General features: G+C 45.4%; 1 protein-coding gene across 4 annotated transcripts in view; it reads left to right on the top strand.

Moving 5' to 3' along the window:
* The window catches only part of ABCA1 (ATP binding cassette subfamily A member 1), a 132439-nt gene that overhangs the window by 42185 nt on the left and 78073 nt on the right, over positions 1–12181 (top strand). For all 4 annotated transcript variants that reach the window (XR_006210846.1, XM_042965355.1, XM_042965354.1 and 1 more), the window contains exon 6: positions 10742–10863. Coding sequence is in view for 3 of the 4 variants with exons in the window: in XM_042965355.1 (XP_042821289.1) it covers positions 10742–10863 (122 nt within the window). In the remaining variant the exon portion in view is untranslated. The remainder of the gene's footprint in view (positions 1–10741; positions 10864–12181) is intronic.

The following is a 12181-nucleotide window of genomic DNA, read 5'->3' as shown; positions in this document are numbered from 1 at the left end:
TCTCCCTCAGCCTCACCATTGCTCATGCTGCTCCAGGACAATTCCTGTACCTGTGGAGGTACTGTGGAGGTTCTCTCTCTTTATCTGCTATGGCCTGGCCAGATGGACAAGGCTGTGGGTAGGTTCTGTGGTGGCTGGATGCCCCAGTCTCCCCTGCCTAAGGGATTCAGCAACTTCCATCCTTTGCCAAGATCTTAGCTCTCCAGGTGTCAAGCCCAGTCTTACATTACAGCCACCATAATGCTCTTTAACAGAAAAGCTCAGTAGGTCCTCTGTGGGACTTCAGAAGATTATTTTCTGGACCTGCTTCATGAATTAGGCCAGGCCAGTAGGTGGGACAGTTGAGAGATGGCTTTCAAGCTGTACAAGTTACACATTTCTGTGGATGCCATGTACACCAGAGTCCACGTGAGTGGTACTCCTCTGAGAAGTATGCTCCCTGAAGTTGGGTAGAGCCTACATGGCTCTTTCTATGGCCTGGGGTACCATCTCAGCATCTCCCAGTGCAGGCCTCCGGTGGCCCCCGATTCAGAGACTTCTGCAATGCCTTCTGTCTAGAATGTAGAGCCCTCTGAAGCTTATGAAAACTTTTCCAGGAAAGGACAAGGAAGAACTTTGGGCATTTTGTCACTGGGCTGGAGATATCCCTTTGGAGGACATGCCGCATCATTGAGATCAAGGGTTGGAAAGCGGGGGGGGGCGGTCAGGGCAGCAATGCATGCATCCCAACATCTTGACTTGTGTCTTTAGCTTCTCCATCCCTTCAGCTAGATTTTTGTATGTCAGTGGCATGGCTATTATTTTCTGTATATTCATGGTACAGATCTGGTTTGTTGGACTTTCTCGTGTGGCTCTGTAAGACTTTTGTAAGTCCTGAGGGTTATGCTGGATTTTACTTAAGGAAAAGGGCCATAACTTTCTTACTGTTGGATTTACTGGTAATGCTGAGAACTCACTATGTGGACCTTTGATTCTGCTTTGATCTTTGAAAGTCAAGAAGACAGGATCCCCCAGAGGGCAGGGTGGACTTTGGTCACATGGCAAGGTAGTTGGCTGTTGCAGGGAGTTGAGGAAGAAGATATAAAATCGTCATTTTATAAAAACCCGCTGGGCAGTATAATTTAGCACTAAGAGAACACTGGGCAGCCAGGCTGACTTGGTCTCCAAATCCTGGCTCTTCTGATTATCTGCTCTGTGACCTTGGATAATCCCATAACAGCTCTGGCTCAGTTTCCTCAAAATGGAGATACGAATCAGCTAATATGGGTAAAGCATTCAGTGCAGTGGTTGGCACCTACGAGGCACCAGGCTTAGACTTTAGTTCACTGCATTTTCACAACCATCATGTGAGATTAGGAATTTTCTTCCTCGTTATGTGCAAGAAGGAGCTGAAGTTCAGAGAGGCTAAGTAACTTACACAAAGAAGCATATCTGGCAAGGGGAGGAAAGGAGCTGGAACTTCAGTCGTTCATACTCTGCCATTACTGCATCCTAAAGAGAGCAGCCCAGGAGAGCCAGAAACTTTCCCAAGGTCACAGGATACTGGGCGTGGATGGGCCTGGATCAACAAGGAGACAAGAGGGCTTCTGAGAGAAGTGTCAGACTTCCTCCACTTCCCGGCTTCATGGGGAACAGGCATGGGTGGAATGTTCCCCAAGGCCCATCTACAAAGAACATCCCGTGACTCACCGTCATTTCTCCTTCCCTGCCTGAACCATTTGGACAGCCACTGAAGTTGAGGCTACAGCCCCAAACTTTGCTTTCTGTCCCTTTGTGCACCCCCCCCCTCACCCCCGTGAGTCATGTTGTTGGGAGATCTGATGACATATGTTGACACATATGTCATCAGACTGGAAATTCCTTGAAATCTTTGCATGATTGCAATTCACGTTCTGCATGCACTTGTCAAAAGTCCTGATCTGGGGCCTTGGGTTTCATATTTTGAAATCTTTCCAATCTAATACGAGAACGTTTTCCCAGAGCTGTCATGGCCAGGCTGTGTCCCAGAGCCCAGGGCGCTAGTTTCCATCCAGGGTAGCGGCCTGGCCCCAGCAAGGCTGTAATCAGGTGGATGCAGTGCTGTACTGCTATGTTGAAATATTACTTGAACTAAATCGAATCAAAGGTCAGCTTTACCAGACAAGAATAGAAAACACAATTACGCTCAATTACAGGACATTGTGTACCCCGTAACGTCAGCCTGCCTTTAAAAAGTTGGATTGTTAGCATCAAGAACAGTGTTTCATGTGTCTTGCTTTTCCAGTATATGATTTATTTACCCCGTGGGAGGCAGGTAGCAATTGGGGAGTCCAACGTGCTTCTAGTTAAAAGCTTTCTATTTCTTGCCTTCTCATCACTGTTGTGTTGAGGCACAAAAGGCAATCTTGGAGTGGCACCTTGTCCACCAGATGAAGTTGCACCAAGTCATGATGCCATTTTACATTTTAATAAATTGTTACATTCAAGGCTTACAGTGGCATTAGCGGATTGGTTTTATCATCTCCATTTTATTAACGAGGCAACTGGGGCTCAAAAGGGATAGGTCTGTTGCCTAAGATCACAGAAGAAAGCTGTAAATTGAATCTGGGTCTGTTTGACCCCAAGGCTTAGCATCTCTCCACCGTACCATGCTGCCATGTTGCCTTATTCCAATACCAGGAAGCATGGGTGGCATCATCATCTTTTGATGCCAAAAATGTAATGAAGTGATTTTAAAGAGTAAAGTGATTCATTGTGATTCCCCATAAAGTAGAAAGAGCCAAAGCTTTTAAGCCAGAGTTGATTGAATTCAGATTTACCACTTGCTTGCTTTGTGATCCTGAGCAGGATCTCAAGGGTCACAAAGGGGCTATTTCCACATTTGATAAACAGGAATACTACGTTTCTTGTAAGCTTTATTTAGGGATTCTAGAAAATAACACATACATTGTATCTGATGCTTGGTAAACGCTAATTGCCTTCCTCTGCCTAGAAATCACTACTTTGTCCCTTAATATATTTTATTCATTTTAAAAATAAGGGAAAACTAAGGTATTTATACTATCATATAACAGTTATTCCTTAGTTTATGCATTATATTAATAATTATTCCTTAGTTCAGCCCTGGAAGGAATCCCTTCTCCGACTCTGTCTCCTCATCTTCCTTTCCTTTCCTGTGTCCCTAGGCCTCTCGGGGTCCTGTGGCCAATTCTGATCCCATGCCACGTGGTGTTAGGAGTGTCTGGTCGCATTTTCAGTTGGAGACCAGTCATCAGTGAGGACTTAATGCCTCAAACTCTTTTCTTTCTTCCCAGCTCTTTTTCTCTCCACCCTTCCTATTTGGTTCAGTCTTTCCTGTTTCTGGACTCTGGGCTTCTTCATACTTTTGGCTTCTTTCCTTCTCATTGTTCTTTGACTTTTCTGGGCACCTTCTCCCACCTTCCCACCTCCCTGACCTTCACAAAGCATTCTACACGCAGAGTGCCTTCAGCTAATTTCTTGCTTTGTCTAATACTGGCTGCTGGTCTCTTCCTCGCTTTCTCTTCACGTGAAGAGTTCATGTGGGCCAATGTTACCTCCTTGGTTACCTTTCATTTCACATTACCTTCATTTCCTGCTGGACTTTCAAAGCCAGCCTACTGTGCCCACTGCCTCACTGCATCAGGAGTGCTCCTGGCCAGTGTTAACACATCACCCTTTCCCCCGGGGGCCACAGTCTCTACTAGTTCTTTTTCTTTTTTAATGTTTATGTATTTTTGAGAGAGAGAGAGAGAGAGAGAGAGAGGCAAAGGATCCAAAGTGGGCTCTTTGTGGATGGCAGAGAGCCCGATGTGTGACTCGAACTCCCAAACTGTGAGATCATGACTTGAGCCAAGTCAGATGCTCAACCGACCGAGCCACCCAGGTGTCCCTCTACTGGTTCCTTGGGGATCTGGTTACCATTCAGGTTCTTATCAGCTGACATCAGTCCTCATTTCAGGGACTGCCAACAGCCCACCCTGCCTGCTTCTCAGGAAGACATGGGTGTGCCGCTGCCTTAGTAGAGGTCTCTCTCCACCCCCTGGTTTCAGTGATGACTGACTGTGGAGTTGCAGAGAGGGCTGGAGGCTCACAAGTCTGCTCATCTGATCCTTTCTCCCTCCCCTCTTGGAAGGCAAGGACAGGGACCATGTCTTTATATAGGATCTCTTTTGTTACAGGCTCCTGCCTTCAAGAGACACTGAGAAATACTGCTCCTTTGAACCACAGCACTAGTGTTTTGGGTTCAGTAGCCATTTAGTAGTTTGTTGAACTAATGCAAGTTAACCCTACGTGTAAAATACTTTAAGGAATATGTGGTTCCTAAACTTAGAGCACTCCCACTGGTCTCAGGAGAAGACTCTGGCTTCCCCAGTACTTGCCTCAAAGGGTTCAGGGAGCATAACCCTAAATATTCTGGTTTCTCTTGGGACCCCTTCACATAATTGTTGTCCATGACTTTATTGGCCTTTATTTTGAACTTGTTTAAAATAACCCAGACTCCTAGTAAAGGTAAACTTCTGTTTATAGAACAGTGGAGGCTCAGAGAGCTTAAGTAACCTCTCCAAGGCCACATGACTGGAAAATTCTGAAACTGAGGTTTGAACCAGGTTGGCCAGACTCTAGAACCTGAAACTCTTTGGGTACATCTTCGTATCCCCTCAGCAAGCCCTTACTGTAAGGAGGGAAACTTTCCCTGGGTTGGGAACCCCAGGACCAGATGCATGGCAGAGAGGTTCTGAAGCTATATATATAAACACACACATACACCCTAAGCTCCTGGCATCCTCTCACCTGCCCTAAGGGATCACCTAGGCAGCGGCCAGTCACCGTGCCTTGCTTCCCTGTCCAGAGCCCCAAAATTCCCAGAGAAGCTCTGGTCTTCCCAGAGAAGGAGGGCCCAGCCATCTCTAGGATGCAGGCAGTAGCAATCCTTAGAGAAGTAGAGACCTAACATCAGGAAAACAAAACAAAACCCTAACAACAAAAAGCACCTGAGTGTGCTTGTTACCAGCCCTTTTGTAGCAAAGAGATTTTCTCAAGGTTTTGTATGGCTGGACAAGCTTCGGCTTTACTCAGAGGAGTAAAGCCACTAGTTAGAATTTGACCTGGTCCCCTCCAGCCCACTGCCCATTTGACAGGGTGAGGGCTGGAGACCCTCCTGGGGTCCTTTTAAGAAGAGTATCTGAGCTTTGGATGCTGACGGATCTCTTTCTGGACTTCTTTTTTTCATTTGTCTCCTCCACCCACTTCTCAAGCAGCTGATTGCTGTGGTTCCTTTTCATGTTGAACAAAAGAGACTACAGGGATCTTGAAACTTGAGCTGGGGACTGGAGGGTACTGACCGAGAGTAACCCCAGCTGGCTCTGCTGAAGGCTTCCCTCCTCCGCCTTCCTGCCCGCCCCGCCTTCCTTGCCCTTCCCGGTCCTCAGCTGCTCTCAGTCAGCCCGGAGAGAAGCAGAAGAAACACATAGTGTCATGAAAGCATCTTGCCGTGTGCGGGGCCTCTCCCCTGGCTGCCATGGAAGTGTTTCCTAAGCTTGGTCAGCGAGGCCTGGCCCAGAGGATTGGCAAGAAACTGAGGATTCTGTTCTGTTCTTCCTCAGCCTACAAACACACACTTCACTTGTTTTGTTATTTAGACTCCAAACTCCTGAATTGGGTTTTTTGTCTTTGTTTTTGTTTTTGTTTCTTCTTTCTTTTGCCCTGCCTTTTTGCATCTAAAGCAAAGCTCTTGGGAAATGGACAGGCCACTGTTTGCTCCTTCAGGCACAACCAAGGGGGCTGAGTTCAGTGGATGGAGTATTTTAGTTCATATTGGAGGCAATGCAGTAGGAAAGTTCTCCTGGCCTCCGGTGGGTAGTGACTCTTGGTCTTCTCTGTGGGCAGCAGAGGCTCATGCTGAATTTAGTGACCAGTCCAGCTCTGTGATGACTGTGTTCTGTGACAGCATGCACATCCTCTTAGTTATCTAACTCTTTTCCTCTGAAAGAGTACTTTCACATTCTTGATCTCTGTTTTTGTGACAACCTGTGAATGTTATTAGCTCCATTTTATATCGAAGGAAACTGAGATCCAGAGAGATTAAGAAAAGGGGAAAAGTGAAGTTCATGGCTGCACACTGAGGAGAGAGCAAAGCTGGGACTTGAATTCAGATCTTCTGGTGCCTCCCCTGTACTGGGCACTGCTGTGCTTTGAAACAGCAAAGTCCTGGCTCTCAAGGCTCTGGCTCTATTCTTCTGGCAAGAAAGATGGGTGCCCAGACAACTGTAGCTCGGTCTGAGTGCTGCTTGAGGGAAACACAGGAGGCCAACAGAGCACAGAGGACAGCTACCTAATCCAGCTTGAGGTGGGAAAGTCAGGGCAGGCTTCCTGGAGGAGATGACTCATGGGCCAAGTCATAAAAAAAAGGGTAGGAGTTAGCTAGGACAAGGGGAAGAAGGACTGTTTCATACATCTGACTTTCTCCATATTCTTGGCTTCTCCACTCATTTTCTTGCCAACTACAGAATGGAAAAAACTGAGACCAGAGGTACAAAGCCACCTCACTCCTGTCTCCCACTACATGCCTTCCTCCCCTCTCTCCCATTCTACTCCCCAAATCTTAGGTTTTGAGAAATCTCCTCTATGTTTATCTGCTTGTCGATTTATTTATTCATTGAAAAACATTTATTTAGAACCTGTAAGTACATAGCACTATGGCTACAGGGTGTCCTGGCCCCTGCCATGATGAGAGATCTCACTTGCCACAACCTCAAAAGAGATTTTTGGCCCTCTGTCGTTTTCCAGAATTTGGCTTCAGCCAGACTCTTCCCCGCTGCCTCAAGCACTTGCAGACAAGTCTCATCTTGGTCAAACACTTGCATGAACTGCCTTACTCTGGCTTTCTCATTCCTCCTTCTGCTTCATTGACATGTCTCTTCATCTCCCTTATCAGCCTTGAAAATTCCTTGAGGGCAAGGACCGTGTCCTTACCTTCTCCCTATACTTCACTAGAGTACACTGGTAAAGTCAGGTGAAAAAAAAAAAAAAACACCTTTTCAATAATCACAAAATTATTACCATTTATTATTCACTGTTCATGCTTTACCTGTGAATACCTCCAATCCTCATATCTTGGAAAGGTGGTGATAATGTTATCCTTACCTCTTAGGGACGAAAAGTTGGTCTCAGGAAGGCAAAATGCATTTCTCAAAGGCACAGTCAATCAACAGCAGAGTCCAGCATCAAAATTAGGTTTTTCTGGCCTCACATCCCTGATCTTTCTACCACTCCATTGTTTCTCAGACTCAGCTAGAATTGCCTGGAGAGCTGTATAAAATTCTGATACTTGGGTGTTGGCTCCAAAAGTTCTGAGTAGATGTTGGGGGGTTGTAGCCTAGGCATTGGGATTTTTGTAACGCTACCTATTTGTTTCTAATCAGAGCCAAAGTTGAGAACCAGTGCACCGTACCACATTGCTTTTCTTTGTCCACACTGATTGTAGCTGTTGGTGGTGGTGGTGTGTGAATCTGAGTCTCCATGTGTGGTACGCATGTGACTGGAATGCGAGTTCTCTGTAGCCAGGGATCTTTGGCCTTCCCTGCTGCTCCCTGACCCAGCGACCTCACCACCCTGTGCACGTGCACTACCAAGGGTTGTTGACTATTTAATTGGCCTCTTGGTTCTTCTGTCTCATCCAGGGGATTCACTGATAGATCACATCCAGCTGTTGCCATTCGCAGAGCCTGTTGACATAACAGAAGAGTCTTATAAACATACTTGCTGGTCTCAAGAGTGTTGCTCATGACCTAGACCCATTGCAAGTGCAGCCTAGGTCAGCCTCCCACACTTTAGCAACCCTCTTCTGGAGGGAGGAGGCTGTTGTGAAGTTCCCTAGCATAGTGTCCACGTCCTGCTCTGGCTTTTCACGCTCAGGAGGAATTTGTGGTTCATGAAGTCAGTGAGGGTCAGCTCATGTGTATACTCTGCTTTATACAGGGCTCAGAGATGTCTTTTTTTTTTTTAACCCCTGTTTTATAAGTAAGGCAGTGGAGACGCAGCTTAGGTGAGATACCCTGGTAAATAAATGGATACAGAGCCCAGGTTTTCTGACCCCCATTGTGGTGTTTTCCCCATTGTTCCACAATGGTCAGTGTCTGGCTTTTCATGCCAGGCTTCAATTGAAGCTACTAGCTTTCTTACCTTCTTTCTCGTTTATCCCTACCACAGGGGTAAACACCTGGGTGTTACTTTGTGTCACTGGGAATATTAAGATAGGGGTCCTGATTACTCCTGGGGTGTAGCCTGAGAATTGTCCTGATATCTCTGGGCCCTTCTTGGATCTGCTCAACTGAAAGGAAATCTGTGATGCTGCTCAAATACTTTTGGAATCTTCCCAGCCCTAATCCCACCTCCTATTATTTCTTATCCAGCCATCCTTTTTTTGTAATGACCAGTAGTTCTTTGCCAGGCTCTGATCTGGGCACAGGGATACAGAAATAAAACACATATTCTGAGGGCACATGGTTGGCTCAGTCAGTAGAGCACATGACTCTTGTGAGTTCGAGCACTACATTGAGTGTAGAGCTTGCTTAAAAAGCAACAACACATATTCTGTATACCAGTGGAGATAATATGCAAATAAAGCAACATTCCTTAAGGTATGGTCCCCAGACTCCCTACATTAGAAGTACAAGGAATGCTTATTAAAATGGAGATTCTCAGGTCCCACTGTAGATCCATTATTTCAGGATCTCTAGGAATTGGGCCCAAGAAACTGCATTTTGGTATGCTTCCTAAGTGAATCTGAGGTGCTCTGAGGTTTGTCAACTATAGGAATGAGCCCTGTGGTAACAGTATAGTGTCATATGTGATGGGGAGCACCAGGCAGGTGCACCTGTGGAAGCAGCAGGCTGGTTGCCGTTTGCAGGAGCACCTGGTCTGAGGAGGGACACTAGCTGGGCAAAGAACAGCCTCTTGAATGTGTCACGAGGAATAAATAGGCATTAGCTGGTCAGGTGTAACCGGACAGTCATTTCTCTAGAGATGGGAAGATGTGAATCGTGCTTAACTTATCGTTTCTAGAACTCTAAATTATTAAAGTTTGCTTAAGAACAGACCTGGATCTGGCAGCAATGATGAGAGTCTGGTTGAGCTTTTGTGCCCTCCTCCTGCTTTATCTCATGACCTCCTTCAGCAACCAGTATTAAGCTTCACATTGTAGTCCCATTTGCAGATCACACCTGTTTTGCTTCAGTTAAATGATTGGGTTTGCAAGGTTTGCCCTCTAGAGGTCTGTTAGTGCCTGGGCCTGTGGGCTGCAGTCTGCGAATGAGCATTGCTTAGTCACGTGGTTGTGATGAGCTGGTTTTCTCTTTATTGAAAGAAGTTGGGTTATTAAGAAGGTGGGGCAGAAGAAGAAGTGGACAAATGAAACAGGGGAGGGAAAACTGTACCATTTCAGAGTCAGGAGGGTCCCACCAAACATCTGGTTAGAAAACTCTCATTCTGGAGATAAAAAAGCCTGAGTGTCAGAAAGATGATTTCAAGTACCCAAATGATACCACCAGGCACAGCTTCCAACTCCAGGGACTAAACTTGAGGATTTCTCCGGCCAGTGCCTTTTCTGCTTTAATTACCAGACTGAACCTGCAAGGTTTATTATTTAAAAGGATTTTTTTATGAAACCCCGTACCAATCCAGTCATGTAGTAGGGTGAATTTTTAAATATATGCTGTGTTTTCCTAAAGCCTGGCAGACCTGGGTTTTGGAGCTCTGTATCATTTGTTACACAGTTGGAATTAAAATGAGACCACATCTGTGAAAGTGCTTTGATATGCGTAATGCTTCACACCAGCGGCTCTCAAAGTGTGGGGCCCAGACCTGCAGTATCCACATCACCTGGAAGCTCAAGGGAAATGTGAATTCTCTGGCCTCATCCCGGGCTGGCTGAATCAGAAACTCTGGGGGTGGTGTGGGGACCGGTAATCTGTTTTAACAAGACCTCAGGTGATTCTGATGCCCACTCAAGTTTAGGAACAACTCTCCTGCAACAAGAGAAAATCAGCCCCTGGGGCTTGTGGGACTAAGGCTTTAAGTATCTCCGATTTGTAGCTGAGATGGCATTGGGGAGACAGGAGCAGGGGTGTTAGTTTCACAAATTTCAGATGGGTCGGGCGAGATCATCTAAAGGGTTTGGTTTTTTCCCTCGAAAAGCAAGGAAAAGCTATGTGAGTGTGTGGAGCACTGTGGTGCTTTTGAGGCTAGGAGCACACGCTGACTGTGGTTCTACACATCTTCAGAAGACATTCTTTTCATCTCTCCTGTAAAGCAAAGCTCCCTGAACGTCCTTTCTCTGTATGCTTAAGCCAGAAACCTGTGGTTATCAATTTGTTTAAAACAAGGCCATTAGGGGGTACCTGGGTGGCTCCGTCGGTTAAGCTTCCAACTATTGATTTCAGCTCAAGATCTGAAGGTTTGTGAGCTTGAGCCCCGCATCAGGCTCTGTGCTATGTGGAGCCCACTTGGGATTCTCTCTCTCGCTCTCGCTCTCTCTTTCTCTCTCTCTCTCTGTACATGTGCATGCTCCCTCTCTCCCTCTATCTCTCAATAAATACACAAAAAAAAGAAAGAAAAGAAAAAAGAAAAAAATAGTTAAAAAAAATGAGGCCATCAATATTATTTTTCTCCACCTGCCCCATTGTGCTGACTACTTTTTTTTTTTTAACTTATTAAATGAAAATAAAATACTATTTCTCGGCAGGCTTGAAGCTTCAGGATTTCCTAGTGGACAATGAAACCTTCTCTGGATTCCTGACTTACAACCTCTCTCTGCCAAGGCCTACTGTGGACAAAATGCTGGGGGCTGATGTCAGTCTCCACAAGGTAAGCTGTAAGATTCGGCTTCCTTGGGGGGCTGATGGCAGTTACACTGTTTGAGAGTCCCTGTCTTTGTAATGGTGCTCAAGTTCACCTTCACCAGCTTTCACTTCTCTGCCCAGGCTGGCATTGCCCCACCATCCAGAGAGTGGAATGTGCAGCCTGGTGTCGTGGGCCAGCTGGTTGATATAAAACTGGTTTCCTGCCTGTCAACTAGCATTTGTTGATAACATCCCCCTAAAGGGGAAGGGAGATGAATTCAAGTTAAGATAAACATTTAAAAAAAATTTTTTTTACAGTTCTGAGATGGTAATCAGAGTTGAGGAGTATTGATCAGAGCAACTATCTATAAAATCTAAGACAGGAGATTTTAAAAGTTGATGCTTCCTTTAATGATGGACAAAAAAAATCTATAAGGAGAAAATGTTTTTTTTTTTTTTCCTTAATTTGTAAAACCAGGAAGTAATGGTAGTTTATGTAGAATTTTAACCTTAGATTCTCAGACCCCTTCCTTTGGCATAATTGGATATCATACAGCTCCTGGGCTGTGAGTAGCAGACCCTGATTGCATGGCTCTCGATTTTCATAGAAGGTTCTCCAGTGTATTCTCTGGCAGAAAGGGGCACTGCTTCTTTAGCCTGTCTCTTGTCTACACACTAGCTTATATCTTTACAATAAGCAGAAGCATTGGAAATGTTTATGCCTGATTAAAAAAAAAAGTCTTCATTTTACGTGATGTAGAATTTTTAAAATTAGAAAAATGTGCTTACTGCTTGCCCTTATAAAACAAGGAAAATATGCCTTGTGTTTACCAGTTGTATGGTCGGGAGATGGGCCAAAGGCAGCAGTCTTGTTAAAACAGTTGCATTTAGCATAATTTCCATTTCCCCCTGCCAGTATCATCTCTGTCCCATCAGGTTAGTTTAAAATAAGGGGCATCCTATGCATGGAGGTGGTCCTTGCATAGTATTAGAATCTCTCTGTGGTCGGTGCTCTCAAACACCGATACTGAAGGTAGGCTGACGGCAAGGACTACTTAGAGAAAGGAGGAAAACTGAAGTACACTTGCGTGTCTGGCAGTAGGTGAAAACTTACCGGAAACCATGGCAGGCCAAGTGCTCTGTAACGTTAGAAGGCTGCATAGGTCTGGAGAGGCTCTTGATACATCACTCATTCTAGATTTCACTACGAGCAGGTCAAGCTGCATTAATTTAAACAGGAGAGGTAATAATGGAGTAATACAGAGTCTGCATCATCCATCCATTCCACAAATATTTACTGTCTGTAATGTTTCAGCACTGTGGACAAGAAAAGTGAGCAAGAA

This window comes from Panthera tigris, chromosome D4 (assembly GCF_018350195.1).
Source record: "Panthera tigris isolate Pti1 chromosome D4, P.tigris_Pti1_mat1.1, whole genome shotgun sequence".
Taxonomy (NCBI): domain Eukaryota; kingdom Metazoa; phylum Chordata; class Mammalia; order Carnivora; family Felidae; genus Panthera; species Panthera tigris.
The sequence above is the reverse complement of the archived record's forward strand: the minus strand, read 5'-3'. Positions and strand labels throughout refer to the sequence as shown.